The 27,515-nt window shown below is 47.0% G+C and overlaps 1 protein-coding gene across 5 annotated transcripts in view; it reads left to right on the forward strand.

The window, feature by feature from the left end:
* The window catches only part of ABCA3 (ATP binding cassette subfamily A member 3), a 120,630-nt gene that overhangs the window by 22,424 nt on the left and 70,691 nt on the right, over nucleotides 1–27,515 (forward strand). For all 5 annotated transcript variants that reach the window (XM_029577524.1, XM_029577525.1, XM_029577528.1 and 2 more), the window contains exons 3-10: nucleotides 9,446–9,701; nucleotides 11,120–11,247; nucleotides 11,630–11,795; nucleotides 14,349–14,608; nucleotides 15,092–15,208; nucleotides 16,698–16,818; nucleotides 17,731–17,904; nucleotides 18,442–18,623. In XM_029577524.1, coding sequence (XP_029433384.1) covers nucleotides 9,446–9,701; nucleotides 11,120–11,247; nucleotides 11,630–11,795; nucleotides 14,349–14,608; nucleotides 15,092–15,208; nucleotides 16,698–16,818; nucleotides 17,731–17,904; nucleotides 18,442–18,623 — 1,404 coding nt within the window. The remainder of the gene's footprint in view (nucleotides 1–9,445; nucleotides 9,702–11,119; nucleotides 11,248–11,629; nucleotides 11,796–14,348; nucleotides 14,609–15,091; nucleotides 15,209–16,697; nucleotides 16,819–17,730; nucleotides 17,905–18,441; nucleotides 18,624–27,515) is intronic.

A 27,515-nucleotide genomic window follows, 5' to 3' on the forward strand; every position in this document is an offset into this window, starting at 1 on the left:
GTCAACCATGCATGTACTTTTAGCTGGAGGTTTTCCTGCAGGCAGGCAGCAATGCCCAGAGTTTTTCGTTTTCTAAACTCTGCATGTTTTGCTTTGAACAAGTACCTGGGGCTGGCCCACTGGGTGAAGTGGTAAGGGTGTACTGCCATGTGGAAGGTCCCCGGTTCAGACCCCTTCTACTTTTCTGGGTCAGCTGGGGCTGGGGATGCCGCAGAGGCAGTGTTCGCAGTTCCCATGGGAGGGAAGAAATGGTCATTATTTTAAAGGTCACTTGGGAACCCATAACTCAGAAGATCAAGCAGAGAAGTTTCTCTGGTGAATAAGAATCCATATATCAAAAAGAGAAACAAAAGTTCAAAAGCACCTTTTCAAAAACTGTTATTACTGTATCAAGGTATCCAAACTTTCTAATCAAAAGATGGCATCTGAGTGACTTTGGGGCCTGATGTTGATGTAAAAACCTTTTTGTCACGCAGTGGGCTTTAGTCTTCTACAATCATTTACCACCCAAAATCTTTCTTATAAAGAACTTTTGATAGGATCTCAAGATAAAAACCAAGCTTATCCGAAAAAATCTTTTAACTATAAACAGCCACCATCTGCAGCAGCCTGGACACTGCGGTATTGTCTGCATCAGGAGGGCTCTCTTATCTTACAAGCGCTTTTGAACTTTTTTTTGTTTCTCTTTTTGATATATGGCATTGTTTAAAGGTGACACCCAGTGGCCGGATTTAAGGCCCATGATTGCAGGATTCTGGAAGGGGAGCCCCCGATGCTTGGCCCCCTCCCAGCCCAGGACAGTTATTGCAACGACTGGAGGAGATGTAAAACAGAGAGAGAAAAAAAATATCTCTGGGTGGTTGCGAATGAAGGCTCATGGCACCAGATCCCAGTCCTGGTTCTGACTGAGCTGGAAATTCAGAGGAGCAGGAGAAAACTGCTGGGTCAGTTTAAAACAAACAAAAAAAAAAAGTACCCACTTGAAAAAAAAAAAAAAACATGCGCCGTTCTTTGGGGGGTCTTTTTTTTTTCTGTAACAATAACAAAAGCAAAAGTACATGCGTGCTTTTGCTTCGGTTATTGTTACAAACTTTGCAAGTAAAATCTGCCTGCAGTGTCTGTGCGCTGTTTAATTATTGTCCCCTGTATGTAAATATATTTTGCGAATGTTCATGGTGTCTGTCCTGAAAATCCAGACCTGCTTATGGCTGTCAAGGACAAGAGTTGGTTTGTGAGTTGTTCAGAAAGGTATAAGTGGTCCGACTATACTCTAAGGAAGGCATATGACATTGTAGATCTTGGATCCTGCTTCGCCGGATGTCTCGTGTTAAAGCTCCAGCTTGACTCTGTACAGTACGGTGCTGGATACGGGTCTCTCTGTCGGGCGTCCGTGAGCACCATAGCCTTGAAGATGCTGAGCAGCTCAGAGGTTTTTCTCCCCTCGGTTGCCCCCTCTCCTACCCTTTAACCTTACCCTCTCGTGCTTCATCTTTCTCTGTACGTCTCCCTTCTTCCCCCTCCCCTCCGTCTTGGTTTGTATCGGCTGACAAAGCCCTTTCCGATTGTGGTGCTCCTCTTTGGCAGCCCATAACAAGACGTACGAGTTGGGAAACCAGGGGTGGGAAAGCAGCGCACACAACACGTCCCACTGCCGCCCTCAACTGCCCTGTCAAAACCAGACTTTATAATTTAAAATGCTCAAAGTGAGATAACGGGAAGGAGGGGGGGTCATTTCTTTCTACCTTTGTTGTGTTTTGTGTTGTTATTCTCTCTCCTCTCATCTGTATTCTCCTGACTCCTTTTCTTGTTTCTTTTCTCCTTGTACGTGTGTCTCCTCCCCCCTCACTCCATCTCGCCAGTTTCAATCTTACTTTTGTGACTTCTTCTTTCCATCCCTTCTCTCCCTCCATTCCATATCTCACCACAATGTTTCTGTCTCTCGTACCTCTCTATTTATTACTCGGCTTATTCCTCTCCATCTTTAATCCCCCATTGCTCCCTCCACCTTTATCTTCTCTCTGCAGCATTGTTCTGCCCAGAGAAGCTGGGCTGGTATTTGGCAGAATAGAAGAATCTTAAATAAATAAATTGGGATAGTGCGCGAGATGTGCGCTCCTTATCCCCGTGGATTCAGCAACTCCTGTCCGTGGTGCACGCATCTGTTCTGTTCTAAACTGGAAGTGAATGCTGTAAACAGGAGGAGGAGGAGAGGCCTTTGGGACATCCTTAGGCTGGCCCAGAAACTCGGGGAGGTGGGTGTTGCTGGGAAGGGAGAGGGAGGAGTGGAACCATGCTCTGCTTGTGCCAATTCCTCCTTTCTAGCAGCCGTTAGGTTTGTGCTCTGCTGGCCATCCCCACGAAGAGTCCCTGCTGGCAGTTCCACGACCCTTTCTCTTCACTGACTTGGTAGGATAAACATTGCCAATTGCTACAGAAGCTCGCCCCAGTCTTCGATTTGCCTGTGTGTACGGATGCCTCAAGTTTGGGAAAGTATGATCGTGACTGTGAAAGGTGGTCTGAATGTATGCTTCTCATACTCCCTACAAGAGACTTGAGGTGTCTGCCAGCCCTTTTGTGAAAACCTACAAGTGTCTGCTTTAATTCACGAGTCACACATTCTCTAGAAGCTTCCACTGCCCATTGGACAAGTTCCTAAAGGAAAAGTCCATAAACAGTTATGAGCCAGGTATACTTGGGGAAAGTCCTTGCTTATCCCTGGGAGTGAGAAACAAGAAATAGATCAACGGTTGAGATCTACGGGTACTTGTGACCCAGACTGGTCATTTTCAGAGACAGGATACTGGGCTTGATGGACCTTGGCTTGATCCAGCATGGCAATTTCTTATGTTCTTATCTGCTTCAGAGCAGCATTTCTGCACAGCTGACTCCCAAGTGACACCAGTGTGTCAGCCCGGGTGGAACGCAGCAGAACAGCTGGAGTCGGCGGCACCGGCATGGTCTCTTCTTCCCGCCCCCCGCGGCCCGGAAGAGGAAGTGGTGAGCAGCGGGTGCGTGCGGGAAAGAAGAGACCATGCTAGTGTAGTCAGCGTCGGCCCGAAGAACAGAAGAAAGATGCGGCCAGAGGAATGAGCAGCGCGGCTCAGAGAAAAATGAAGAAGAACGTCAATCCCCGCGGCCGATGGGACGACTCCTCTGCGAGGGCTGAAAATGAAGGAGGTTAGGTTTGGGAGGAGGCTGCTGCTGCCGCTAGTTCCAGGGAGGGAGGGAGAGTGAATGAGCAAGCAAGCAAGCATGTGTGTTTGAGATCCTGTGTGTGTGTGTGAGAGAGAGAGTGAGATAGCATGTGTGTGAATGATTGAGAGCATGTCTGTGAGAGAGAGCATGAATGTAAATTTACGATTGGGAACCTGTAATGTGTAAGTTTGTGATTGAAAACCTGTTTGTGTGAAAGAGTATGTGTGTATGATTGAGATCCTTTGTGTGTGACAGAGATCATGTGTATGTATGATTGAGAGCCTGTGTGTATAAGTAAGAGAGAGAGCATGTGTATCTGTGTCTGATTGAGAGCTGGTTTAGGTGAGGGAGCATGTCAGTATGTGATTGAGAGCCTGTGTAGTAAATGAGAGAAAGAGAGAGAGCATGTGTGTCTGTGTGATTGAGAGCTGGTTTAGGTGAGAGAGTATGCCAGTATGTGACTGAGAGCATGTGTGTATAGGTGTGTAATTGAGAGCCAGTGTGAGAGAGAGCACTGGTATGTGACAGAGAGAGAGAAGAAAGTTCCAAGCAAACCACCCCTCCTCCTGCTAATTCAAAACAATCTCAGGACACCTGGATATCAAATGTTCCCAGGTATGCAGAGCAAAAAAAAATTTGTATCCTTATTTTTCACTACTGGATCTTTGTGTCTGCTATTTTGAAATATTTTATTGGTATCTAGAAATTTTTTATGAGTTTTTAATGATTGGATATTCCACTCATCAGCTGTTTTGAAATAATCTGTTCTTTTTGTTAGTATGGCTTTACTGCTACTGATTTTATATTTCTTGATTTGTTTTATAAGGATGGGTGATGTTTCTTTTTTTCCTTTGTTACACTGCATAAAGTCTCTCTGGCTTGTTGCAGTTTCCAATTCAGTTTTTTCTGCATGCTTCTAGTTATGCGTTTTTAGTTTCTTTATTTGTTAGGTGAGGGTCAGCACATGTGATTCAGGTGAGGTTTTCTGCTGGCTTGTAGTTTCTGTGTAGGACTCTATAGCAGCCTGACTTGGTCAGTTTTCCTAATAGGAGATGTATTGGTGTCTTAAGGCCTGGTGTAATATTTTCAGTGTTGCCTTTTCTTAGGTAAGGTGGTTACTGTTAAGTGCTGGAAATTGGTGCTGTTTTGGTGTGGGATGTTTACTTTTATGCAATTTCTGTTCAGACAGAATATGTATCTATTCCTTGTGTCATTTTAAACAACAAAAATAATTACCGGACCTTTACTTTTTATTTCCGCCGTGCAGTGTGTCACACATGTGAGCGTGACCTGCCAGGTGTGTCACGATGGGGAAAAAGGTTGAGAACTACTGTTCTAATATATTGTTTTGCTACAGCAGTTTCCTTCTGCTATTTTAAACTTCAGCTCAGTTGGAACTGATTCTGGCTGGGGCTGTGGCATTCCTAATTCAAACTACCCAGGTTTTCCCTCCTCCCCCCCCCCCCCCCCCCCCAACCAGTCTCCTTTCTCTGTAGCCCAGCCAATGAGGTGACAGTATTTTGGCAAGGACCCAGAGACCACAACCCCCTTCATAACCCAGTACATGTGTACTTCATGTCTGACCCATTAAGTGTCACCATCGCACAATGACTGAGCCTTCACTCCCAGCCCCCAAGTGACGGGAACGCTGTCTCCGCAGCACCCCCAGCCAAAGAACAGAAGCCGGGCTTAGGAAGTGACCCTGATCTGCTGAGCCACTGGGCCTGTCCTCACGTCATTCCAATCTATTTTTCCTGAAGTGGATGTATAACTCTCTTCTGTAAAAGCTATTTCTGTGTCCAGTATGGTAGAGTGCCACAAAAAAGAGATCCTGGAGAATTGAGTTTAAAAACTGTTTTCTGCTGGGTAATATTGCCTGTAAGAGGTGGCTCAGCTTGCACAGAACTGGTCTGCACCATGCTTACCCACCAACCCCAGCACCAAAAATTGTCAGTTTCCTAGCATGTAGCCAGATGAACTCAGGAAGAATGGGGGTTATGCTCCCCTACCAGCTGATGGAGACTGAGTCAGATTTCAAAACTGACGTCACCCTAGATTCACCCCTGCAGTGACCTTAGCCCTCCTATATTCTCCGTCTCCATCAGATGGTGGACATGCTTTCCCTATGGGGATCGCGGTACTTTTTGGAAGGAGAAATTCTACATTCTAAGTCTCTGAGAAAAGTTAAGCCCCATTCTCCTGCGGTGATACCTAAAGGTCCCTCCCCCAGTTCAGAATTCCTGAGGTGATTTTAGAGATCCATCAGAGGTGAGCCTTGGTCCAGTAGCCGGTTCCCGGTGTGGACTTTGCTGCTGAAAGGCAGTGGGTGCAGAATGCTGAGCGTGGGGGTGTGACGTCCAAGCCCTTTCCCTCCACAGCCAGAGACTGTCTCTGTACTCAGCCGGTAATTGCTGATCCCAGGCAAGTTTTTTACCTTCAGAGACAATTAGAGGGTAAGACTTCTTCTGGCCTCCTTGCTCGGTGCACCGTACCATCGTTTCCGATTCTGTTGGGGTAAGAGGGAGTGGGCTTCTGAGCAGGTTGAGCAACCCCACCCCCGTGGGCTAGGCTCTATTTTAGGCTTGTTCGACACACCACATGGTAGGCCGCGGCGGCCCCTTCTTGCGCGCGTCTTTGTGCGTGCCATATTGCCTGCCATTGGACATTGGTATGTGCGGTGCATCGGTTCTGCGCATGCACCGCATGCTTACTGTTGAGTGCACACTTACGCACACAGTCTAGTAAGCGCAGGATACAGTAAAAGCTGGATGCACAGGCTGGGCATGCGCCTCGACACACCCTGCCCAGGTGCTCGAAATTTGTGCGCATACATTTTTAAGCATGAGCCGATTGAATGTATGGTTTCCGCCACCAATGGCACCAGCAGCCAAGAAACATAAAAGAGCCTTGTTGTCTGTGCTGATTGTCATATTAGGGCTTCACAGCCTGACCTGGATTCCAACTTGTCAGCACTGTGAGGAAGCCCAAGGGGATTTATCCTCCCTGGACTTAGCTAAGCCTGGCTCCTCCCATTCAGATGATGGGTTGGTCACAGCCTTAACTGGAAGTTCTCTGGATCTGAGTACCCCCTTGACTGGGTCATCCATGGGAGAGGGAAACTCAGCTGGAAGCATCCCAGTTCCCTCTGGACTAAGCATGGACCCGGCACCTTTTCTCGGGTGGAATTTTTCCAGTGGCCTACAAACCTTTGTACAGGCACAGTTTACTACCTTGCTTGCCCCTGTCCAGCCAGTAACCTTCCCTCTCCCATTTCTATCTGCAGACCGATTGGTTGATCCGGGCCAAGTCCATGGAAGAGAGCCTCTGGGTGACAAACAGGGTAACCTCCTTGCTTCAGGAACTCGGTTGGGTAGTAAATCTGGACAACAGCAGTCTCAAGCCTTCCCAGTCCTTGGAGTATCTGGGAGTCCGGTTTGACACCAGGCATGGCATGGTCTTCCTCCCGACCATACGGATATGGAAGTTGATGTCCCAGGTGCTGGTATGGAGCTGTCTCCAAGTTCTCGGCTTGATGGCAGCAAACCTGGAAGTAGTGCTGTGGGCGAGAGCACACATGCACCCATTTCAACGCTTGCTGCTGTCATGTTGGAACCCGCTGTCTCAAGACTATTCTGTTCAGCTCCACTTACCGATAGGAGTCTGCTCTCACCTCCAGTGGTGTTTGCAGGAAGCTCATCTGAACAGGGGTGTGTTCCTGGCCTCCCCAATCTGGCTGGTTCTCACAACAGACACGAGTCTCTGGGGCTGGGGAGCTCACTGTCAGGAATTCATGGCCCAGGGCCCGCTGGATGGAAGAAGAGGCCCTCTGGAACATCAGTCGCCTGGAAGCCCAGGCAGTAAGGCTGTCATGCTTACAATTCAGCCACAGACTCCAAGGTCAAGGGGTCCGCATAATGTCAGACAGCGCAATGAAAGTAGCTTACATCAACCGCCAGGGAGGAACCAAGAGCCAGCAAATGTCGCAGGAGATAGACCTCCTTATGGAGTGGGCGGAAATACATCTACAGATGATATCGGCCTCCCACATTGCAGGAAAAGACAACATCAGAGCAGACTTTTTAAGCAGGGAGAGTCTGGATCCAGGAGAGTGGGTGGTGTTGGACAAAGCCTTTCAACTAATAGTAGATTGCTGTGGCCTCCTGTCCATCGACCTGCTGGCCGCATCTCACAATGCGAAGGTCCTTTGATTCTTCAGTCACAGAAGAGATCCATGGTCCCTGGGAATCAACGCCCTCATTCAGCTTTGGTCAGAAGAAGTTACTGTATGCCTTCCCTCCATGGCCCCTGCTGGGCAGGGTCATTCGTAGAATCGAACAGCATGGGGTTGAGTCCGAATAGTAGCTCCAGATTGGCCCAGGCGTCTGTGCGTTGCGGACATGTGGAGACTCCTGGTGGAGAACCCCCCTGTGCCTCCCACCACACAGGGATCTGCTGCATCAGGGACCGATCCTTCACGAGGAACTGAGTTGATTATGTCTTACGGTCTGGCCCTTGAGAAGGGCTCGCCTGATGAAGCAAGGATATTTTGCAGAGGTAATCGTCACCTTACTTCACGCTCGGACGTTCTCCACGTTTGTGCGGGTCTGGAGAGTATTTGAGGCCTGGTGCAAGGAACGCAGTGCGCCCCCCCCCCCCCCCCCCCCCCCCGAGCAGTCAAAATCCCCCTTATTCTGGAATGTTTCAGGATGGCTAAAATAAAGGTTGGCCCTTAACTCCTTGAAGGTGCAGGTAGCATCTCTTTCCTATTTCAGGGGTGAGGTGAGCGGAGCCTCCCTGTTGGCTCACCTGGACGTGGTCTGTTTTCTGATGGAGGTGAAGCACCTTTGGCTTCCCCTACAGTTTCCGGTTCCCTTGTGAAATCTTAATCTAGTATTGGAATTCTTGGCAGGTCCTGCTTTTCAGCCAATGCGTAGTCTTCTTGCGTTTATTAACCTTAAACACGGCATTCCTGGTGGCTATATGCTCGGCGTGTCGCATCTCTGAATTGCAGGCATTGTCGTGTTGGGAGCCGTTCCTCCAGAAGACTCCAGAAGCATTACAGCTTTGTACTGTTCCAACCTTCTTGCCCAAGGTAGTCTCAGAGTTTCTTTTGAATCAGTCCATTTCATTGCCATCCCTAGATAAGCTCAAGGACGCGGAGGAATATCTCCTCCTCCGTCATTTGAATGTCAGTAGACTTTTGGTATGGTATCTGGAAGTTTCAGAACGGTCTGAAAAATGGACCGTCTGTTTGTCCTTCATGGTGGAAAGAAACAGGGCGAACCAGCTTCGCGGGCTACCATAGCTCACTGGATTAAGGAGGTGGTCACGGGAGCCTATGTGGAGGCAGGAAACTCATTACTTTCTCAGGTTAAAGCTCATTCCACCAGGGCTCAGGCGGTCTCATGGGCGGAAGTTAGACTGCTGACCCCTGCCAATAGCTACCGAGTGGCGACATGGTCCTCCTTGCACGCCTTCTCCAGGTTCTATCGCCTGGACAGTGAGGCCCAAGAAGATGCAGCCTTTGCAAGGGCGGTGTTAACCGGACTGTGGGCAGCCTCCCACCCTGATCAGGAGTAGCTTTTATCCATCCCATTGGTCCTGAGTCCATCTGGCTACAGGCTAGGAAATGGAGAAATCACTTACCTAATAATTTTGTTTTCCTTAGTGTAGACAAATGGACTCTGCATCCCACCCACGGCTGCCAAGAACGGTGCCAAGGATTCGCCCGTGGAGTGGATATTGAATCCAAGACATTATGAGTAAGCCTTCATTAAGTTCCTAGATCAGGGTATATTCTTACTGGGGGTTCAGTGTTTGGTTGAATACAATTACAATTATCTGTCTTTTAATCATATTTTAATCAAGATATTTTTCGATAATATGTCGACAGTGGCTTTTGAAGAGAATACTGGAGGGGTGAGGTCACTGCAGGGGTGAATCTAGGGTGACATCAGCTTTGAAACCCGACTCCGTCTCCATTTGCTAGCTGGGGAGCACATAACCCATTGGTCCTGAGTCCATCTGTCTACACTAAGGAAAATGAAATTATCAGGTAAGTAATTTCTCCAATTTGTGTGCAGTGCTGGATTTTTTCCCACTCAGTTTAGCAGAAACATGCTAGCTTATGGGCATGTAGGCTATGCAGCGCAGACATGTATTTCAGCATTGGCATAGGGCAAATCTATAGCAGAGCCGAAAAGTAGTAGGTGCACTGCATGCTCACAGATCTTGCCTTTCTGTCCTGCAGAAGCGACAGATCCTGGTCACCTTCATTGAGATCTCCCTGCCGCTGGTCTTCGCAGCCATTCTGATCACATTACGTCAAAGAGTGCACGCCGTCAATCACCCCAATGTCACAGACTATGGTACTCTGTCTGTGAAGGACCTGCCTTTGTACTTCCATTTTGGTCAGCGATGGCAGCTGGCATACGTGCCCTCTAACAGTGTTGCAGTGAAGGGCATTGCTGAAGCAGTGGAAGCGGCTTTACACGTCCACATAAGAGGTTGGTGGTAGGGTTTTAACAGGGTCTTGGGGTGCACCAGCAGGCAGAGCATAGGACTGGTTGTTACGAGACCTCAAAGTGCTCTTGCATTCTAGATGCTTTTGCGACTCAGCTCATATGACCCAAGAAAATCACTTTTATCTTGTTCTTAACCCATTATGTCCCAAATTTTTTAAGAGGCTATCCTCTAAATGGGACACTGGGACATAATGGCTTAATCTTCCCAGCTGTAACTGGTACATAACAGCAGTGTTGCTTCTTCTGTTACTGCCTCTGGTGGGGAATGGCATGTTCAGTTGTACTTTTCCTGTACCTAAGACTCCAGCTGGAAAACTGTTTCCCCAAAATAACAATCTGCAGTATGCATTTGAAATGTTCTAACTTGACATGCAGAGGATCAGTGAGTATCAGGATGCCAGTGTTTTTTGCAAATATGAGGTTCGCAACTCTCTGAAGCCAATGTTTCCCAGCTGAAATACATATATGTGTGTGGAGGGGTTCTCCTCCGTCCTTATCTTTTGGCTCAGTGTGTGGCGGCGGTCCAAAAAACGAATAGAATGCTAGGAATTATTTGGAAAGGAACAGAGAACAAATCTGAAAATATAATGCTTTTGTACAGATCCATGGTATAACTGCTCCTTGAGTACTGTGTGCAGTTCTGATCTTCCTATCTAAAACAAAAAAGACATACGAGATATAGAAAAAGTACAGAGAAGGGCAGCAAAAAATGTCAAAGGGGATAGGAAAACTCCCTTTATGGAGAAAAGCTAAATAGGTTAGGGCTCTTTAATTTGGAAAAGGGATGACTGAGAAGGGAATATGATTGAAATTTATAAAATCATGAGTGGCTTGGAAGAGCTAAATAGGGGACGGTTATTTACCCTTTCAGAGAACACTAGGATGAAAAAAGCAAACTGTAGGATGCATTTTTTCATTCAGTGCACAGTAAAACGAATAAAATCTGTTGCAAGAGGATGTGGTCAAAAGTTCAAAAGAGGATTGGACAAGTTCCTAAAGGAAAAGCCCATAAACAGGTATTATCCAGGTAGACTTATTTTTATTATTAGATTTTTTTTTTTTTTGTTTTAATCGCCTTTCTAAATAAGAAATCAAAGTGATTTACAATCAAAATTAGCTGCACTTCATAAAAACCATAACATCAATAAAATAGAAAGCAAGGATGTAGGAGATAACATCAAAATAAGAGGATTAAATGAGAGACTTGGGAAAGCCAATGCTTTATCCCTGGGATTCAAATAAAAGAAATAGATCAACTAGTGGAGGTTGCCGGGTACTTGCGACCTGGACTGGTCATTGTCTGAGACAAGAAGCTGTGCTGGATGGACCTTGGTCTGGCCCAGCATAGCACTTCTTCTGTTGCTGTACTCTGAGCTCTTATGTGTTGTTTTCCTCTACAGCACGAGGCTTTCCCACCGAAAAGGATTTCGACAATTACATAAAGTTAAATCACACGTCAGGCAATGTGCTCGCTGCCCTGGTTTTCGATCACAAGTTTAGCCACAGCAGGGAGCCCCTGCCACTGCAGGTAAGGCAACAAGCAGACAGCTGCCTAATCCCAGGCACGTCATCCAGGCTTTCTGCTAGGATGTAAGTCTCTCTCGTCTGAAGGCTCCTTTCCCTCCCTACAAATGCACATGGATTATTCCGCTTCCTCCCTCTCCCTCACACCTAGATTGAAATTGGGTCTCTTGGGGCCCACCTCACCCCCTCCATCTCCCTTGCACACAGATTCTTGTCGGGTCTCGCAGCTTCCATTACCCCTTTTGTCCCCTGCACCCCCTTCACTGTTATTCTCCAACCCATAAAACAGAATTACTTTTGAGTGTGTAAATACCTGCCTTTTGTCCTCTCCCTCTCTCACCCAGAGTTATATTGGCTGTGATTGCTTTTTTTCCTTTGCTGCTTAGGTTAAGTACCATTTGCGGTTTAAGTACAGCCCCCGGAATGTCCCACCAGATGAGCAGACGGGACTGAATCCTAACCTGGACCGGGACTGGCACACGCGGTACCTCTTTCCACTTTTTCAGTTACCAGGGCCCCGGGAGGCGAAATACACTGATGGAGGAACACCAGGTGAGTGATAATTTGCATGGAGATCATTAGATTGAAAGAAGACAGAGGTACAAACTTTTGATTGTTTGATTTTTCTATGTGGTTATCCGGGAGAAGGTGAAAAATCTCTAGTGTGCATTGTTAAAGAATTCTTCAGTGCTCAAGAAAGAAATCCTTCCTGACTCCCAAATATTGCAATTGGCTCCCAATCCCTGGATTAGCCCCTTTGCCTGTAGTTGGCATTCTCGTGGAGAATTCTCTTCTAAAAATGTGTGCAGTTTAATTTCGTGGTTGGTTGCTGTAGCAGTGGCTACCTTTGCTGGCAAAATATTCCATAGTTTCCCAGCTTTTTCAGTAAAGAGTCCAGTTCTCCCTCTGAAAGTGGTGATGTTTGATTCCCCTTAATTTAAAAGCAGGGGTATCAAACTGCAATCCAGTCTGGTTTTCAGGGGATCCCTAATGAATATGCATGAGATGTATTTGCATGCACTGCCTCCTTTGTATGCATATTCATTAAAAATATCCTGAAAACTAGACTGGTTTGCAGCCTTCCAGAGCTGCAGTTTGACACCCCTGCTTTAAAGAGTATCTCCTTGTTTTATTTTGTTGCTCCTTTAGTAAAAAGATCTGTGAGAGCCCTGTAGAGTCCATTAATGTATATTTAGAGTGAAATTAAATTTCTCTTCAGATGTGTTTTCTCTTTTTCCCTCCTGTAAATAGGTCTAGTTGGTACAGTTTTTCAGCACATGTAAGCTTGGTGCTCCTTCTTCAGGCTCTCTCTCAGAATTGGGTGTCCTTTTTAGAGGATGAGCACCCAAAACTGAATCCTATACGACATAGTGTGTCAAACACTTTGTATGGTGGAAGGTTGCTCTCCTCATTCCTAACTTCTGCCCACCCCGCTGCTCTCACTCTCTATTTAATGCATGCCAGCCTGTGCCCAGCTTTGGTTGTTACTTCTTGGCTATGTGCACACCTTTCTAATTCATCTGCTAATGTAATAAGGTCCGTATCTTGGTTCTTGTTAGCAGAATTGCCCCATTCAAAGTATATTGCCCTCATCTATTCTTGTGCTCCTAGTGTATTTACCCCCACTTGTCCACATTAAATCTTATTCTCAAGTCTGCCATTTTCCTAAAGTACCAAGCTTTTCTGAACAACGAGCGAGTCCTGCTGTTCATTTACAGTATGACAGTCTTGTGCCTACTCAAGATATAGCAATATTGCATCTTATTCCTTCCTCCAGAAGATTGGCTTCCAAACCTGTCCCAATGACCCATAGTTAGTTGGGTTTTCAGGATATTCACAAATATACATGCAATAGATTTGCACACATTAGAGAGCCAGTGTATTTAAAATTTTCTAATACATATTCATTGTGGATATGCCGAAAAGCCATCTGGTAGCATCAGTAGGAGAGGCTTGGAAACCAGCACTCTAAATCCATTGCTATAAAACATTAGATTGCAACAGTCCCAGCACAGACCCCTGTGGAATGCCCCTCCCTCCTACATATCATATATATATATATTTTTTTTTTCTCGACATTTGATTGAGGTAGGTGTGGAATCTTTGATCAGATAGTTCTTGCCTCTCTCTGAGGCCGATGTACACTCAACAGAGAGCACAATTTAACCTACAGTTGTGCGCACATTTTGGATGTAGAAACTTTGCTACCGATGCAGCATAGTTTAAAAAAAAAAAAAAAAAGTAAGAGGTTTGTGCAGAACAATGTGTGTTAGCACCCTCAACTGTAAATTCCATGTTAATGATGGCATTAGCCATTCCCTACCAATGCAGATAGGTGAGCTAGCTTACCCTGTCTTTTCTTGGCGCTGGAAACTTTACTCCACCTTGGACTGGAAGTTACGTTTCCAAGGCTAATCAGATTTTCTGCACATAAAAGGTTTATGCACATAAATCACGTTTTGCCATGCACTAAGCTTTTTCTTTGTGCACGTTTTCTGATTTGTATGCATTTTTAATTCCCGATGCATTAGCATACCATTAGCTTACTGTATTGGGAGTTTAAACAAAAAATTAACTTGTGCATTAAGAAACTGGGCTGAATTTCAGCACATGGTTTTAATGCTCAACTTTTCACATTGGCCTCACTGCCGATTGGGAGAATCCCAGTCTGCTTAGTATGACAGTTCTTATAGCACTCTGGGGCCACCTCTCCTCTGGATTAATTTCTCCTGGCCACGAGTTTGGTTAATAATATCTCAACTTGAACACGGCATACTGCACTGATTTTTGTGCCTCTGATACTGCTGTTGGATTCTGAGAGATCCTGTCCCTATAGTCCGATAACCTTCCAGAGCTTTCAGATGTTCTGCAGGAAAAGGGATGATTATGGTGGAGATAACTTCAAGACAATCTCATGCTGAAAATACTGCCAAGTCCAGAAAACTGCTGAGCCCTTGTGCTGGATTTAGAGAGATGTTTGATAGGGTATATTAGCTAATCTAATTGACCTTGTCAGCTTCCTGGAGCACTTCTAATCTGGGATGTGCCCTGACTGCTGTCGACTGACTGTCCCTCTCCTCCTCCTCCTCCTCTTTTCTGATGCAGGTTACTTCCGAGAAGGTTTCCTAGCAGTGCAGCATGCGGTGGACAGAGCCATCATGGAATACCACGCCAATGCCTCAACCTCAGGGCTGCTTTCCCAGGTTACTGTGGTCGTCCAGCGCTTCCAGTACCCAGCCTATGTCAACGATCTCTTCCTGCTCGCCATCCAGAACCAGCTTCCCCTGCTGCTCATGCTCAGCTTCACCTACACCTCACTCAATATTGTGCGGGCTGTGGTGCACGAGAAGGAGAAGAAGCTGAAGGTACCGGTAGTGTCTGTTGGAGGTCTTAGTGTACAGGTGTTCCAGGACGTTTTTCCAAGTTGGAAATCTAACATATTGAGTGCTCTGGTTTTATTTATTTATATATATAAAAAAAGTGTATTCCGCAGCATCCAATAACATATTGTTTAGTGTGGATTTCAACAATTGCGCTCCTAATGCTAAGTGAAAGAGTGAATCCTGTCTGTGCTGTGCTGTGGTGAAGGGGGGGAGAGCTTGGCATCCTGTTCAGTGGTCAGCAGCAGCCCAGAGGAGGAACTTAGCAAGCTGCGCTGAGGAAGCAACGGGGCGAGGCGAGGCGACCCTCGCTGCTTTTTGCTTTTGTGATATGTGGCGGGAGAGGCAAGTTTGGGTAACCCTGGTTAGGTTCAGTTGCAGGTCAAGGACCCAAGGCTTGGTGCCCTGCTCAATATTAGTGGTGGGTGTTGCCCAGTTAAATGTTCTCTCTGGGACTCTCTCCTCCAGGAGTACATGCGTATGATGGGGCTCAGTAACTGGCTGCACTGGAGTGCATGGTTCCTACTGTTCTTCCTCTTCCTGCTCATCTCGGTCTTCTTCGTCACCGTGCTCTTCAGTGTGCAGGTGAGTGCCAGCAGAATTCCTTCTCCTATGAAACGAACGTCACTCTCCACAGCAAGAATTTAGAATATTTATTAGCCAGCGAGGTAGTAAACCTGCATCCTGCCCTGCAGCACCTCCTGATATTTCCCTCGGCATATCAATAAGAACCATTTTTCTTGGTTTTGTGAGTGAAGTATTAGTCGTGTTGGGCAATTGTACTACAAGGGGGGGATTTCTTTCTCTTCAGCAGTTGGAGGAGAAATTAGATGGCTTTCTAATCCCGATTTTTAGGATTTTGCAGTTTCAGGGGACCTTTCGGTCTGATAAAGGCTTGCCTGCTTTTTGAGGAGTTAATTCTTGGGAAGGTAAACATCTGAGGGTTGATTTAAAAAATGTATCTGTTGTTACTTGAGGAGGAGGGAGATCCTATTAGTGTTTTATAAAACGACGCGCTGGGGTGCTGACTTGGGCACAGACATTACCGATGAGCAATGGGAACACATAATTTGGCAAAGCCATAAGGGCAACTCATTGTGAATGAAAAACAGTGAAAATGGTTAAACTATTGTGCCATTGATATCCTACTCCTGTAAGATTACATAAAATGAAACTTTGTGACTCGGACAGGTGTTGGAGGGCTTGTGAAGAGGAGAGTTCCTTGTTTCACGTGTGGTGGACATGCCCTAGGATAACAATCTACAGGAAAGAGGTCATATCATGGATACATGATATCACCAAGGTCTCCCTCCCATTACACCCTGCCATAATTTTATTGGGGTTTGCTGTCCCAGGTCTCACCTCTTCCCACCCCTGGGGGTATTCCCCTAGTGATTCATTTTGCTGGTGGCTGTGAGGTGAAATGAAAGCCTGCGGATGTCCCAACCTACAATCTCTCTGGATTCAGACTTTTTGGAAGGTTATTTCAATGGAGATCCTCACTTTTTATATCCAGGATAAATATCAAAATGTCCCACGCATCTGGGACTCTTTCCTTCAGTATGTGGGTAAAGAGCTGACTCTGTCCTCCTCACCTCTCGATATCTGATCTGTTTGCTAAGATTTTTAATGTTAAATGCTTTTATCCGGGCCTATTGTTTGGGTTGTAAGCCATTTTCCCTAGTAAATTCTGTTAGAGGAGAGAGTGGATCACATCATCTTTGTCATGGTCTGTTAGCCTTCTGGTTGGACCTCATTGTCCTTCATGTGCAATTCAGTGCTCACTTATTGTAGACAAATTTATTAATGTATTTGCTGTATAAGTCTGTTTATGCACATTTCTCTTTTTTGCTCTGTCTTTATATTTAAATCTGTTTGTTAAAGATTAACAAAGGAAAATTACAATCCATGCCCAGTAGCTTTGTTTCTGAGCTCACCAATGACTCTCTAATATTGTATTGTTTTGTGCATACTTAAAAAAAAAAAAAAATTTTTAATAAATAAACAAACCTGAGGCTTAGTGAATGGATGCTCAGATCAAGCCTAACAAGCCTAACAAACTTTTTGTTTTAAGGTGAGTAAGCAGGGGGCAGTGCTCACCAACAGTGATCCCTCCCTGGTCTTCGTGTATCTGCTGGTCTTCTCCATCTCCACTATCTCTTTCAGCTTCATGGTCAGCACGTTCTTCTCCAGAGGTGAGTCCTGTCACAAACCCCCATGCCACTTTTCGGATATTATCTGTGCTCTGGGAGTTTGGGAGGGGGGGAGCACTCTTGCTATTGGGTAGAATTGTGGTTTATTGGCAGCATTTTGTGTTTCTGACTTGCACAGAAATCTATTTGCAGTGTACTTGGCACTGCAATCAATAATCCTAAGCGAGGCCACCACTTTAGACCAGAGATGTGCAGAGTTAAGGCATGCATGCCTTCAGGAGACATGGAGGTGCTCCCAAGGGTTGGGGGGGAGGAAGAGGATGCTCTGGTTGGACGCTTACATATAAAACTGGCTTTAGGAGAGAGTGGCCATAGGGAAGAGCAGAAAGTGCTTATCTCCAGTGCTTCTGCTCCCAGCGCCTTATATGGCTGATTGCAAGTGCAGTAACCAATAGGCCATGCTGCAGGTCAAGGCAGGAGCTCTGGAATAAAAGCACTTCCTGCCACCCTCATCCCACAGCCACTGTCCCCCTACAGCCAGCGCTGAGAAGTAAGTGAGGGAAGGGACTGGATAGGAACCGCAAACAGATGAAAACCTTAATGCTGTTCTTTGGTTTGTTCTGGAAGAATGGCGTGTAGACTCATTTCTCAGTCAAATGTCAGCATACAATTTGTATTACTTCTTAAAATCCCAATTCATGCTTTAACAGATTTTGGGGATGACAAATTAGCTAATATGCAAATGAAATTAAGAAGTGCAGCCATCAGCATGTTGCCGTTGCCGTGCTTCTGGTCACAGGAATTTTTTTTTTTTTTTCATGAGGAGCACGGCGCTAAATGGTCTGGAAAGTGATTTATCTCTGCGCGTTCAGTATATGTCACAGCAGCTAGCATTGCGAAAGCTGTGGAATCAGTGTAAACCTCTCTCTTCTCCTCCCCCCCCCCCCTCCCCAGCGAACGTGGCGGCTGCAGCCGGTGGCTTCCTCTACTTCTTGTCCTACATCCCGTACTTCTTCATCTCTCCGCGCTACGACCTGATGTCGCACCACCAGAAGCTGGCATCCTGTCTCATCTCCAACGTTGCCATGGCGATGGGGGCCCAGCTGATCGGCATGTTTGAGGGGAAAGGTAAGCGGGGTCGGGTGTGGCATGCACGACAACAGCAGGAAGGATTTTGCCGTGCCTCTGTACGCCAGCGGTATAGCACTGACCGAGGCTACGGTGTTCAGTCGGGGAGACCATGCCTTTTTTTTTTTTTTTTTTGTAAGGTCGTTGAAAGGCCGGAAGCAGTTTAGACACAGGGCGCTAAAATGGTGCAAGGCTTGCCACACAAACCCTGTACAGAGAGGGGATATGAAAAAAGATCGGATTTCTAACAGGATTCAGTAAAAGTACAAGAAGGCAGCCTTTTCAGTAGAAAAAGGTATCTCGTGGACACGGTGATACCGCATGAACTTGGGAAGAAGGAGGCTCACATTGTTTAGCAGTTGGTTAGTCGTCTTGCATGGATGGTGCAGCTGATGTTAGGGTGAACGGCTTTTAGTAGCCGAACACTTCATCTAACAATGTCAGGAGAGGCTTGCAGGCCACACTTTTATGCTGCAAAGGAATGACTTCGTTAGGGTTCTGCCCTGCAGCCGATCCTCACTCTTTTGTGTGTTTCAGGGACTGGTGTGCAGTGGGAAGACCTGCTGAAACCGCTGAGTGTGGACGATAACTTCACTTTCGCTCACGTGCTTGGAATGCTGCTGCTAGACTCGGTCTTGTATGGTTCAGTGGCGTGGTACGTGGAGGCTGTCTTTCCTGGGGAGTACGGTGTGCCACAGCCCTGGTACTTTTTCCTGACGGTGAGTTCAGCTGGCGGACTAGCACACGTATAAACATGCACTCAGAACTGCAAATAAATTAGCAGTTGTTTGTACATGTAGTTGCTCGCGCGCAGAAAGTAATCTGAGGTATACTTGCACATGTCACACACTCGCTTGCAGAAAGTAATCGAACACACAGTTGCACGTGTGATTTCAGGCCTAGTCCCCAATTGGTTTACAGCTTGTAAGCACATTCCTGCTTACCACATGCAGTGTCTCCAGAAACCCATTCCAGACACAAAAAACAGGTATAAACCCTTCTGTTTCCAGATACACAGTTAACCTTTTCCATGTCCAGTAATTCATTATTAATTTGAACTCCTAGGAAGACAATATATTTTATTCCTGTAAGCACTGCCACACTTTCAAATTCTGGAATTTGATTATGCACATGCTAAACACCAATTCAAGCAATAGCCGTATCAGGTCAGGAGTTACTGAAACCTTCCTTAGTTTTAGTCAGAATCATTTCTTCAGCAGTGAGAAACATAATTTGAACTGCACTGCAGCTGCAACCTGGTGATCCACACGATCCTAGTGATGTTAAATGGCTGCGCAGAGAACCCTGACCAGTCCAGAAACTATTTGAGAGAACCTGCATTCATCATGGAAGATCAAAGCCCGGTGTGCAAATAGAGGGTCTGAGATTTGGTAGTGATGATTTCTCCGCTAGTCCTCATGCCACAGATCCTTGGCTAGGCAGACATTGCCATATGGGAAGGCATTATGAAAGATATATACTGCTGGAGAACTAAAGAGATTGTTGAATAAGGGCAGATTTAAATGAGTAGATCCTCTTCTGGAGTTTTCCTGTTCTATTCAACTTCCTGATGTGCAGGAAGGGCAGTATTGTTCAGTAGTGGCAGATAAGGGAAATTCATTGATTGGAAAGATTCAGTAATGACAGACACTGCAAAAATAAGTTGCACATCAGGAGGATAGCATGCTGTTCCCTGTAAGTACCTGGATCAGTCCAGACAGCGGGTTGTGTCCCCTGTCCGTCCAGCAGATGGAACCAGAGAAAACAAATAACTGAAAGGCATACCATATATGGGCATAGCTCACCCTGCGCTCCTCAGTATTTCTCTGGTTCCAGCAGATGCAGTCAGACGAACCTGCGGTTCCTCTCCTCAGATATTTCAGAGTTTTCTTCTCCTACATTGGGTCAAGCAAGTATTAAGATATTAAAAAAAAAAAAAAGGTTGGAACAGAGTTCTGTCTCCTAGCTCTTAAGGAGTCCTAGGGGGGGATTTCCCCTTGATTATTCAGCCTAGGACTGCAATTCCCGGAAGCCATAACAATTTCCCTGCACAGGGGTGATACTGGTGGTCTAGTCACTCCCCCTTACTGTTTTGGTCTCCCCTGAGATGTTCTTACCTCAGTCCCCTTGCAGAGACGTTGCCATTCCTCTGTTATGGTAAAAGTTCAACAAAGTTTTACAAAAAAATAAAGGGGATTAAAGGAGACTATTTCTGCTTGTTTTAATCTGAAGCAGAGGGAAAAAGTCTATGCAGCTATTACGCCGACCGGCAGGGATTTAAGCACCTCACAGCTGTTTTGCCGGCTCCTGCGCTTCACTATTTTTTTCAGCTCAGCTGATTTCTTGCTGCCCGATGCCGAGGTCACCTCTCTGCCTCACCTGCAGGGAGCCTGCTTCGCGCTCTCCCGCCAAGGGCTCTACTCTGTCTGCTTACCCAGAGGGGAAGCACCCTCCGGGACTGCTTCTAAGTCGACGACCCGGGGTTGGGTTGCTAAGCATGCGTCCGGGCCGGCCCTCCCTCAGAAAATCGCGGTAAAGGCGGCCATTTTGTGCCCAGACCTCGAAGCAGTTTCAGAGCCTCAGGGGGGAGGGGAGCCCGATTTATTACACTCTCCGCCTGACTTAAGCCCCATGAAGCCCCCCTGTTACAAAATTTTATTCTCAAGGGGCCCCTCCCTCACAGGTACCTGACGAGCCTTACCATGGTTTTTCCACAGAGTTTGTGCTTCTTCTACACAGGTCTTTTTTGGCCAGCTTGGAGGCACAGGGGGATCCCGTTCTGGGCCCTCCCTTGGCTAAGATTCCTCATTTGGTCGGTGGCCAGGGCTCTGGCCCACTGGACCCGCAGGGGGCTACTAGGGTCTGCACTGTATCCGGGGGCTCAGATACTCTTCACCCTCCGCAGCCTGCTCCTTTGCCAGATTCTGATTCAAATCCGGATCTGCTGCTTGTGAATCCACCCGTAGAAGGAGATGACCCATGGGTCCTGCGGTTATTTAAACACGAGGAGCTGGATCCACTTATTCCCTTTGTTCTGGATGAACTAGGGATTGAAGTCCCACCGGAAGATACCACCAGTGCCTCCACTTCTGCCAGTGCATCCACTTCCCGCACCGTGGATCCAGTCCTAGCTGGCTTACGGGCTTCGCCTCGTACATTCCCTTTTCATCCTGTGTTTATGCAGCTCCAACTCAGGGAATGGGAATCCCCCGTTCCCTGTACGTACCAGGATCAGTCCAGACTGCTGGGTTATGCCTCCCCTCCAGCGGATGGAGTCAGAGAGAAAACTGAAAGCACCCCTTAGATATACTGGTGTGCCACCTGCCATCCTTCAGTATTTCCTCTGACTCCAGCAGATTGAGAGGCATAACCTGCGGTCCTGTCCAAACACACTACCATCCCAGTTGTGGGGTCAACGGCTTTAAAAGATCTTAAAGACCGCAAGTTGGAGCTATACCTCAAGCGAATCTTCGAGGTGCTGTCCTTAGAGGTCCGCGCGATGGTATGTAGCAGTCTCATGCAGCGGGCGAGCCTTAGGTGGGTTCAACAATTACTCAGCACCCAGAACCTCCCGGCTGCAGAGGCCGAACAAGCAGAGCGGCATGAAGGGGCGATTGCGTATGGCGCTGATGCCCTTTATGATCTCCTTCGGGTGCAGGCAAGAGCCATGGTCTCCACAGTCTCCGCTAGGCGACTCCTCTGGCTACGTAACTGGGCGGCGGATTCCTCTTCTAAGATGCAGTTGGGCTCTCTTCCCTTTAAGGGTAAGTTGCTTTTCGGGGAGGACCTGGAACAGCTTATTAAATCCTTGGGAGACGACAAGGTTCATAAGCTGCCTGAGGACCGCCCTAAACAGTCCAAATCCTTTTTTCCTTCGCGCTCTCGTTTCAGAGGTCAGCGCAGGTACAACAAGCCGCATGGGTCTTTTCTTTGGAATACCCCCTCCAGATGTCAGGCATGGTCCCTTTCCTTTCGGGGACGTCAGCTGTAACGAGATGGAAACCCCCAAGGATCTGGCGCCAAGTCCTCACAATGAGATATGGAAGGCCCATTCCTCCGTTCCTGTCTTAGGTGGTCATCTGTCCCTTTTTCTCGGGGAATGGGCCAAAATTGCTACGGATCAATGGGTCCTGGATGTGATCGGAAACGGTTACGCTTTAGAATTTGCTCGAGACCTTCCGGACCACCACCTGATATCTCCTTGTGGCACTCTGAAAAGGCCTGCGGTGTGTTGAACCCTCAACAGACTCCTGGAGCTAGGGGCCATAGTTCCTGTTCCTCAAAACGAACAAGGATCCGGCCAGTATTCCACTTACTTCGTTGTGCCCAAGAAGGATGGCTCTTTCCCACCGATCCTAGACCTCAAGTGGGTCAATCGGGCTCACAAGGTTCCCCATTTTCGAATGGAAACCCTGCAGGTGGTCATAGCAGCAGTTCACTCCAGCGAGTTTCTGGCTTCTCTCGATCTCATGGAGGCTTACCTGCACATCCCTATTTGCAAGGAGCACCAAAGGTTCCTTTGCTTCGAAATTCTGGGCCAGCACCTGCAGTTTCTGGCTCTCCCGTTCAGATTGGCCACTGCTCCTTGCACGTTCACCAAGGTGATGGTGGTAGTAGTGGCTTTTCTTCGGCAAGAAGGAGTCCAAGTCCATCCCTACCTGGACGACTGGCTTATCCGGGCGAAGTCAATGGAGCTCTGTGTGACGGCAGTGAGCCGTGTCATATCGCTGCTTACCTCCCTCGGATGGATAGTCAACTACTCCAAGAGCAATCTCAAACTCTCTCAAGTTCTGGAATTTCTGGGAGCTCGCTTCGACACCTATGAATCCAAGGTCTCCCTACCCAAAGCCAGGGCGCTCAAGCTCATGAATCAGGTACAGCTTCTCGTATCTCTCTCGCAGCCCACGGCCTGGGATTACCTTCAAGTACTGGGCTCCATGCCCTCCACCATAGATTTGGTTCCCTGGGCGTTTGCGCATATGCGACCCTTGCAGAACAATGAACATAAGGCTTGCCATACTGGGTCAGATCAATGGTCTATCAAGTCCAGCATCCTGTTTCCAACAGTGGCCAAGCCAGGTCACAAGCACCCGGCAGGATCCCAAGGGGTAGATAGATTCCAAGCTGCTTATCCCAAGAATAAGCAGTGGATTTCTGCAACTCTAACTTAATAATTAACAGACTTTTCTCCAGAAACTTGTCCAAAACTTTTTTCTTAATTTTTTAATTAAATTTTAACATTACATAGCCATAAATGACAAAGAAATGGCAATTTAAGAAAGCTTTGCTTGCCCGTTGGAAGCTGGTTTCAGAGGATTTTCGGGCAATTCTACCACAAGTCCCGAATCTACTGTCATTAGCATACAGTGGTGGCTCTCTCTCAACCACCTCTCAAAGGGGAATGCCCCTGGAGTCTCCCCAATGGATGATGGTGACTATGGATGCCAGCCTCTCCAGCTGGGAGGCGGTGTGTCAGTCTCTATCGACTCGGGGCCGATGGTCCACAGTCCAGTCCAATTGGCACATCAACCGTCTGGAGGCCTGGGCAGTCCGTCTGGCTCTCAAGTTCTTCCTTCCCTTGCTTTGCCACAAGGCGGTGAGAGTCCTCTCAGACAATGCAACGACGGTGGCTTATATCAATCGCCAGGGGGGCACCAGGAATCGCCAGCAAGCTTTTTGATTGGGCGCAGCGTCACTTGGAACACCTGGCAGTCTCACACATTGCGGGGAAGGAGAATGTTCAGGCTGACTTCCTCCGTCGTCAGTATCTCGACCCCGGAGAGTGGGAATTGTCAGAAGATGTGATGGACCTAGTCGTACACAAGTGGGGGGTTCCCCACCTGGACTTGATGGCCACCTTGAGAAAAGCAAAATCTCCCAGGTTCTTCAGTCGCAGAAAGGAACACTGCTCGGAGGGCGTGGATGCTCTGGTCCTGTCCTCCTCTATGTATTTCCCCCATGGCCTCTGGTGGGAAAGGTACTCCGAAGGATAGAGGTTCACATCGGGCCGGTAATTCTCATTGCGCCAGAGTGGCCCCGCAGACCGTGGTTCTCGGACCTCGTGAATCTCGCGTCGGATGGCCCCCTTCGACTCTGTCACATCCACAATCTCCTCCAACAAGGTCCCGTATTTTTCGAGTAGGTGGATCGCTTTTGTCTAGCGACCTGGCTTTTGAACGGAGGCATCTAAGAGAGGCTATAAGGAGGAAGTCATCTCCACACTGTTGCGAGCTCGTAAAACCTCTACGTCGCTGGTGTATGTTTGGGTTTGGAGAGTGTTTGATAACGTGTGCGGAACTTGGGGTTTTGAAGTGCAGGGCCTCGGTCTCTCTAGTTCTCTTTTTTTTCTCCAGAATGGTCTCTCCAAGGGCTTGCCATTCAACTCCTTGCGTGTTCAAGTCTCAGCTCTTGGCTCTCTTTTGGGGAAATTAGATGGTTAAGCGGTGGCAGCCCATTCGGATGTGCATTTTTTTAAGGGGGTTAAGCATTTGAATCCGCCCGTCCGGCATACATGCCCGTCTTGGAGTCTTAACCTGGTCCTTCATGTTCTCTGCGAGGCGCCTTTTGAACCTCTACGTCTGTCCACGCTCAAAGACCTCACGCTTAAGTCAGTGTTCCTGGTGGCTATTTGTTCGGCCCGGAGGGTATCTGAACTGGAAGCTTTATCCTGTAGAGAACCCTTCTTGAGGTTCTCAGATTCGGGGGTCTCTTTAAAGACTGTTCCCTCTTTCCTGCCAAAGGTAGTCTCCTCGTTTCATGTCAATCAGTCAGTGGAGCTCCCTGCCTTTTCTCAGGAGGATATTGCTAGCTTGGCTAGTGGTGATTTACGCCGTTTGGATGTTAAGCGAGTTCTCTTGCACTACTTACAGGTCACTAATGATTTCAGAGTTTCTGATCATCTTTGTTTTATGGAGCGGCCCTCATAAGGGGCAGAAAGCCTCTAAAGCTATTAAGGCTTGCTGGCTAAAGGAAGCTATTGCTTCCGCGTATCTCTGCCAGAGCCGGCCAGTTCCGGAGGGTCTAAAGGCCCATTCGTTGCGCTCACAAGCTACTTCTTGGGCGGAGAGCCAGCTGGTTTCGCCGCAAGAAATGTGCAGAGCAGCTACTTGGAAATACTTACGTACATTTGCTTGGCATTATCGTCTCGACATTCAGGCACCTATTTTTGGTTCCTTCAGTAGACAGGTACTCCGAGCAGGACTGTCTCGGTCCCACCCTAACTAGATAAGCTTTGGTACATCCCGCTGTGTGGACTGATCCGGGTACGTACAGGGAAAGGAAAACTGGTTCTTACCTGCTAATTTTCGTTCCTGTAGTACCACGGATCAGTCCAGACTCCCTCCCGGTCTACTTTTTCAGTCTGCTCGTAGTCTTTTTCCTTTTGCAGCGCTGGTAAATGCCTTTTTTATCCTACAGAAGTATTAAATAAAGGATTCATAAGGCACCGGATGTTACTTTCACAATTGTTAAGACATATGTATAACACTGTTCCAAATTGGCGTGTAATTATTACTGTTGAATTGTTACTTGCTTGACCTTATTTGATTTCTTTTTCTGCTTTGTTAATGTTTATACTGAGGAGCGCAGGGTGAGCTATGCCCATATATGGTATGCCTTTCAGTTATTTTTTTTCTCTCGTTCCATCTGCTGGACAGGGGACACAACTGCTGTCTGGATTGATCCGTGGGAACGAAAATTAGCAGGTAAGAACCAATTTTCCTATGCACAATACTATGCAGTTGAATATACACTGGCAAGAGCAGAGATCCTTAAGTCTCCCAGGACACCAAAAAGTCTTGATAGAGTTGCATGCATACAGGCTGATGCAATATCCATGCGGGAAGAATGGGCACTCATGATTGAGCACGATGCAGTATGCTAAGGAGCTGCTGTGTTAAAAAGGAAGTGCTAGGGGAAATTGTGCATCCTTAGCGCCTCCTCGGCATCGGACACCCAGGAGAAGTGGCTGTGCGTGGGTTAGGAAAACAAACGCTCCATTTTACTTTGGCAAAGGCTGTTTCAGTTGAATGTAGAGGGTGAAAACCAGACTGTAATGAATCAAGAATGGCTTGTTCAAGTAGTTTGGAGGCAAAAGGGAGGAGGGATATGGATGATAGTTGGCAGGATAGGTAGGGTCCAGTGAGGCTTTTTTAAGGAGTGGTATGATTACAGCACATTTGAAGGCAGCAGGAACAGTAGCAGTGGAGAGTGATAGACTGAGGATGTGACAGATGGAAGGGATGACTGCAGTAGAGTTGGAGCTGAGGAATCGGGTGGGGACAGGGTCAGAGGAACAAGTAGTGTATATTTTAGATCCCATCTCTCAGCTTGTCACGCATACTTATAGTAATATCATAAATGATGGCAGATAAAGACCAGTTGATCCATTTAGCTTGCCCAGTTGAGATTCTTTCTCTGATTTTTCTACCACCCTGGGTAGATAAACATACAAATTCCCATACATAAACTAACACCATCTCTCTTATCTCTCAGCACTCCATTTCTTCCACCTGACCTCTAACCACTCCACTTCCACCACTGCTCTCTCTGCCTGTCATAAGCATGTCCAGAATCTGTCACAGTCCTGGCCTCCACCACCTCTGCTAGTAGGCCATTTCAAGCCTCTTCATCTTTCACTCTTGATTCTTGCAAGACCATTACTCAGGTCCCCTTCCATGTCCTTCTTCTTACCAAGTTTTGTAATAATCCAGATAGCCACCAAATCATCCAGCCTCCCTGTGCTCATTTGTGTTTGATTTTTTTACCGTGGTCACTCTGTGCAGGTTATCCAGTGCAGCTGTATCATTAATGTTGTAAGTTTGTAACCAGCAATCCATGCACATTGCCCCAGTGCTTTCTCTGTAAGCTCGAAAAAGCTGTGACACTGGTGCTTTGTGTGGTTTACCCCAGCATTTCTCTAACATCCCTGATTAGATGAGCATGTCAGATTCCATACTTAATCCATTCTAGTTGTGTCCCCCACCCCCGTCAATCCAGGCCTGTCCACCAAGCTTTGTAATAATCTAAAAAGCTACCAGACTAACAATGCTGATCCCTGAACATATGACCTCCTAAGTCCCCATAGACTTACTAGGAAGTTGCCAACCACTGTTGGCCTGCCAGCAATGGCCTGGTTGGTTTCTAGGCCATTGGCACCTCTGCATATTGGGCTTTGTCTCTTCTTGCACCAGATCTTTGTAATAAACTCTCTTCTGCAACTCAGGAAGCACCCTACCTTCACTCTGTGCTGATCTCATCTCAAAACACATTTCTTTCAAAAAAAATGTTTCTAGGTGCTTAATAAGAAATAAATATGTAACCTCTTCTTGATTCTGTGCAACTCACTGCTATCCTTCAGTTGACTGTACATTTTTTAATTTCTATCACATTTGCCCAATACCCTGGTTATGGCGCATAGAAAAATCAAAATAAAATGACCACACTCCATACACTCATTGCCCACTTGTGGTTACTCACATGCAATCTGTCACAATTACTGGTACATGTAATTGCACACACCCAGAAATATTTTCAAATAGCAATTGCTGGAGGAAAATCTTAGAAACCTCCCTTTATCCCATCCAATTCACTGCTTCAGTGAGTTAAATCTG

This window comes from Rhinatrema bivittatum, chromosome 14 (assembly GCF_901001135.1).
Source record: "Rhinatrema bivittatum chromosome 14, aRhiBiv1.1, whole genome shotgun sequence".
In the NCBI taxonomy this organism is placed as follows: Eukaryota; Metazoa; Chordata; class Amphibia; order Gymnophiona; family Rhinatrematidae; genus Rhinatrema; species Rhinatrema bivittatum.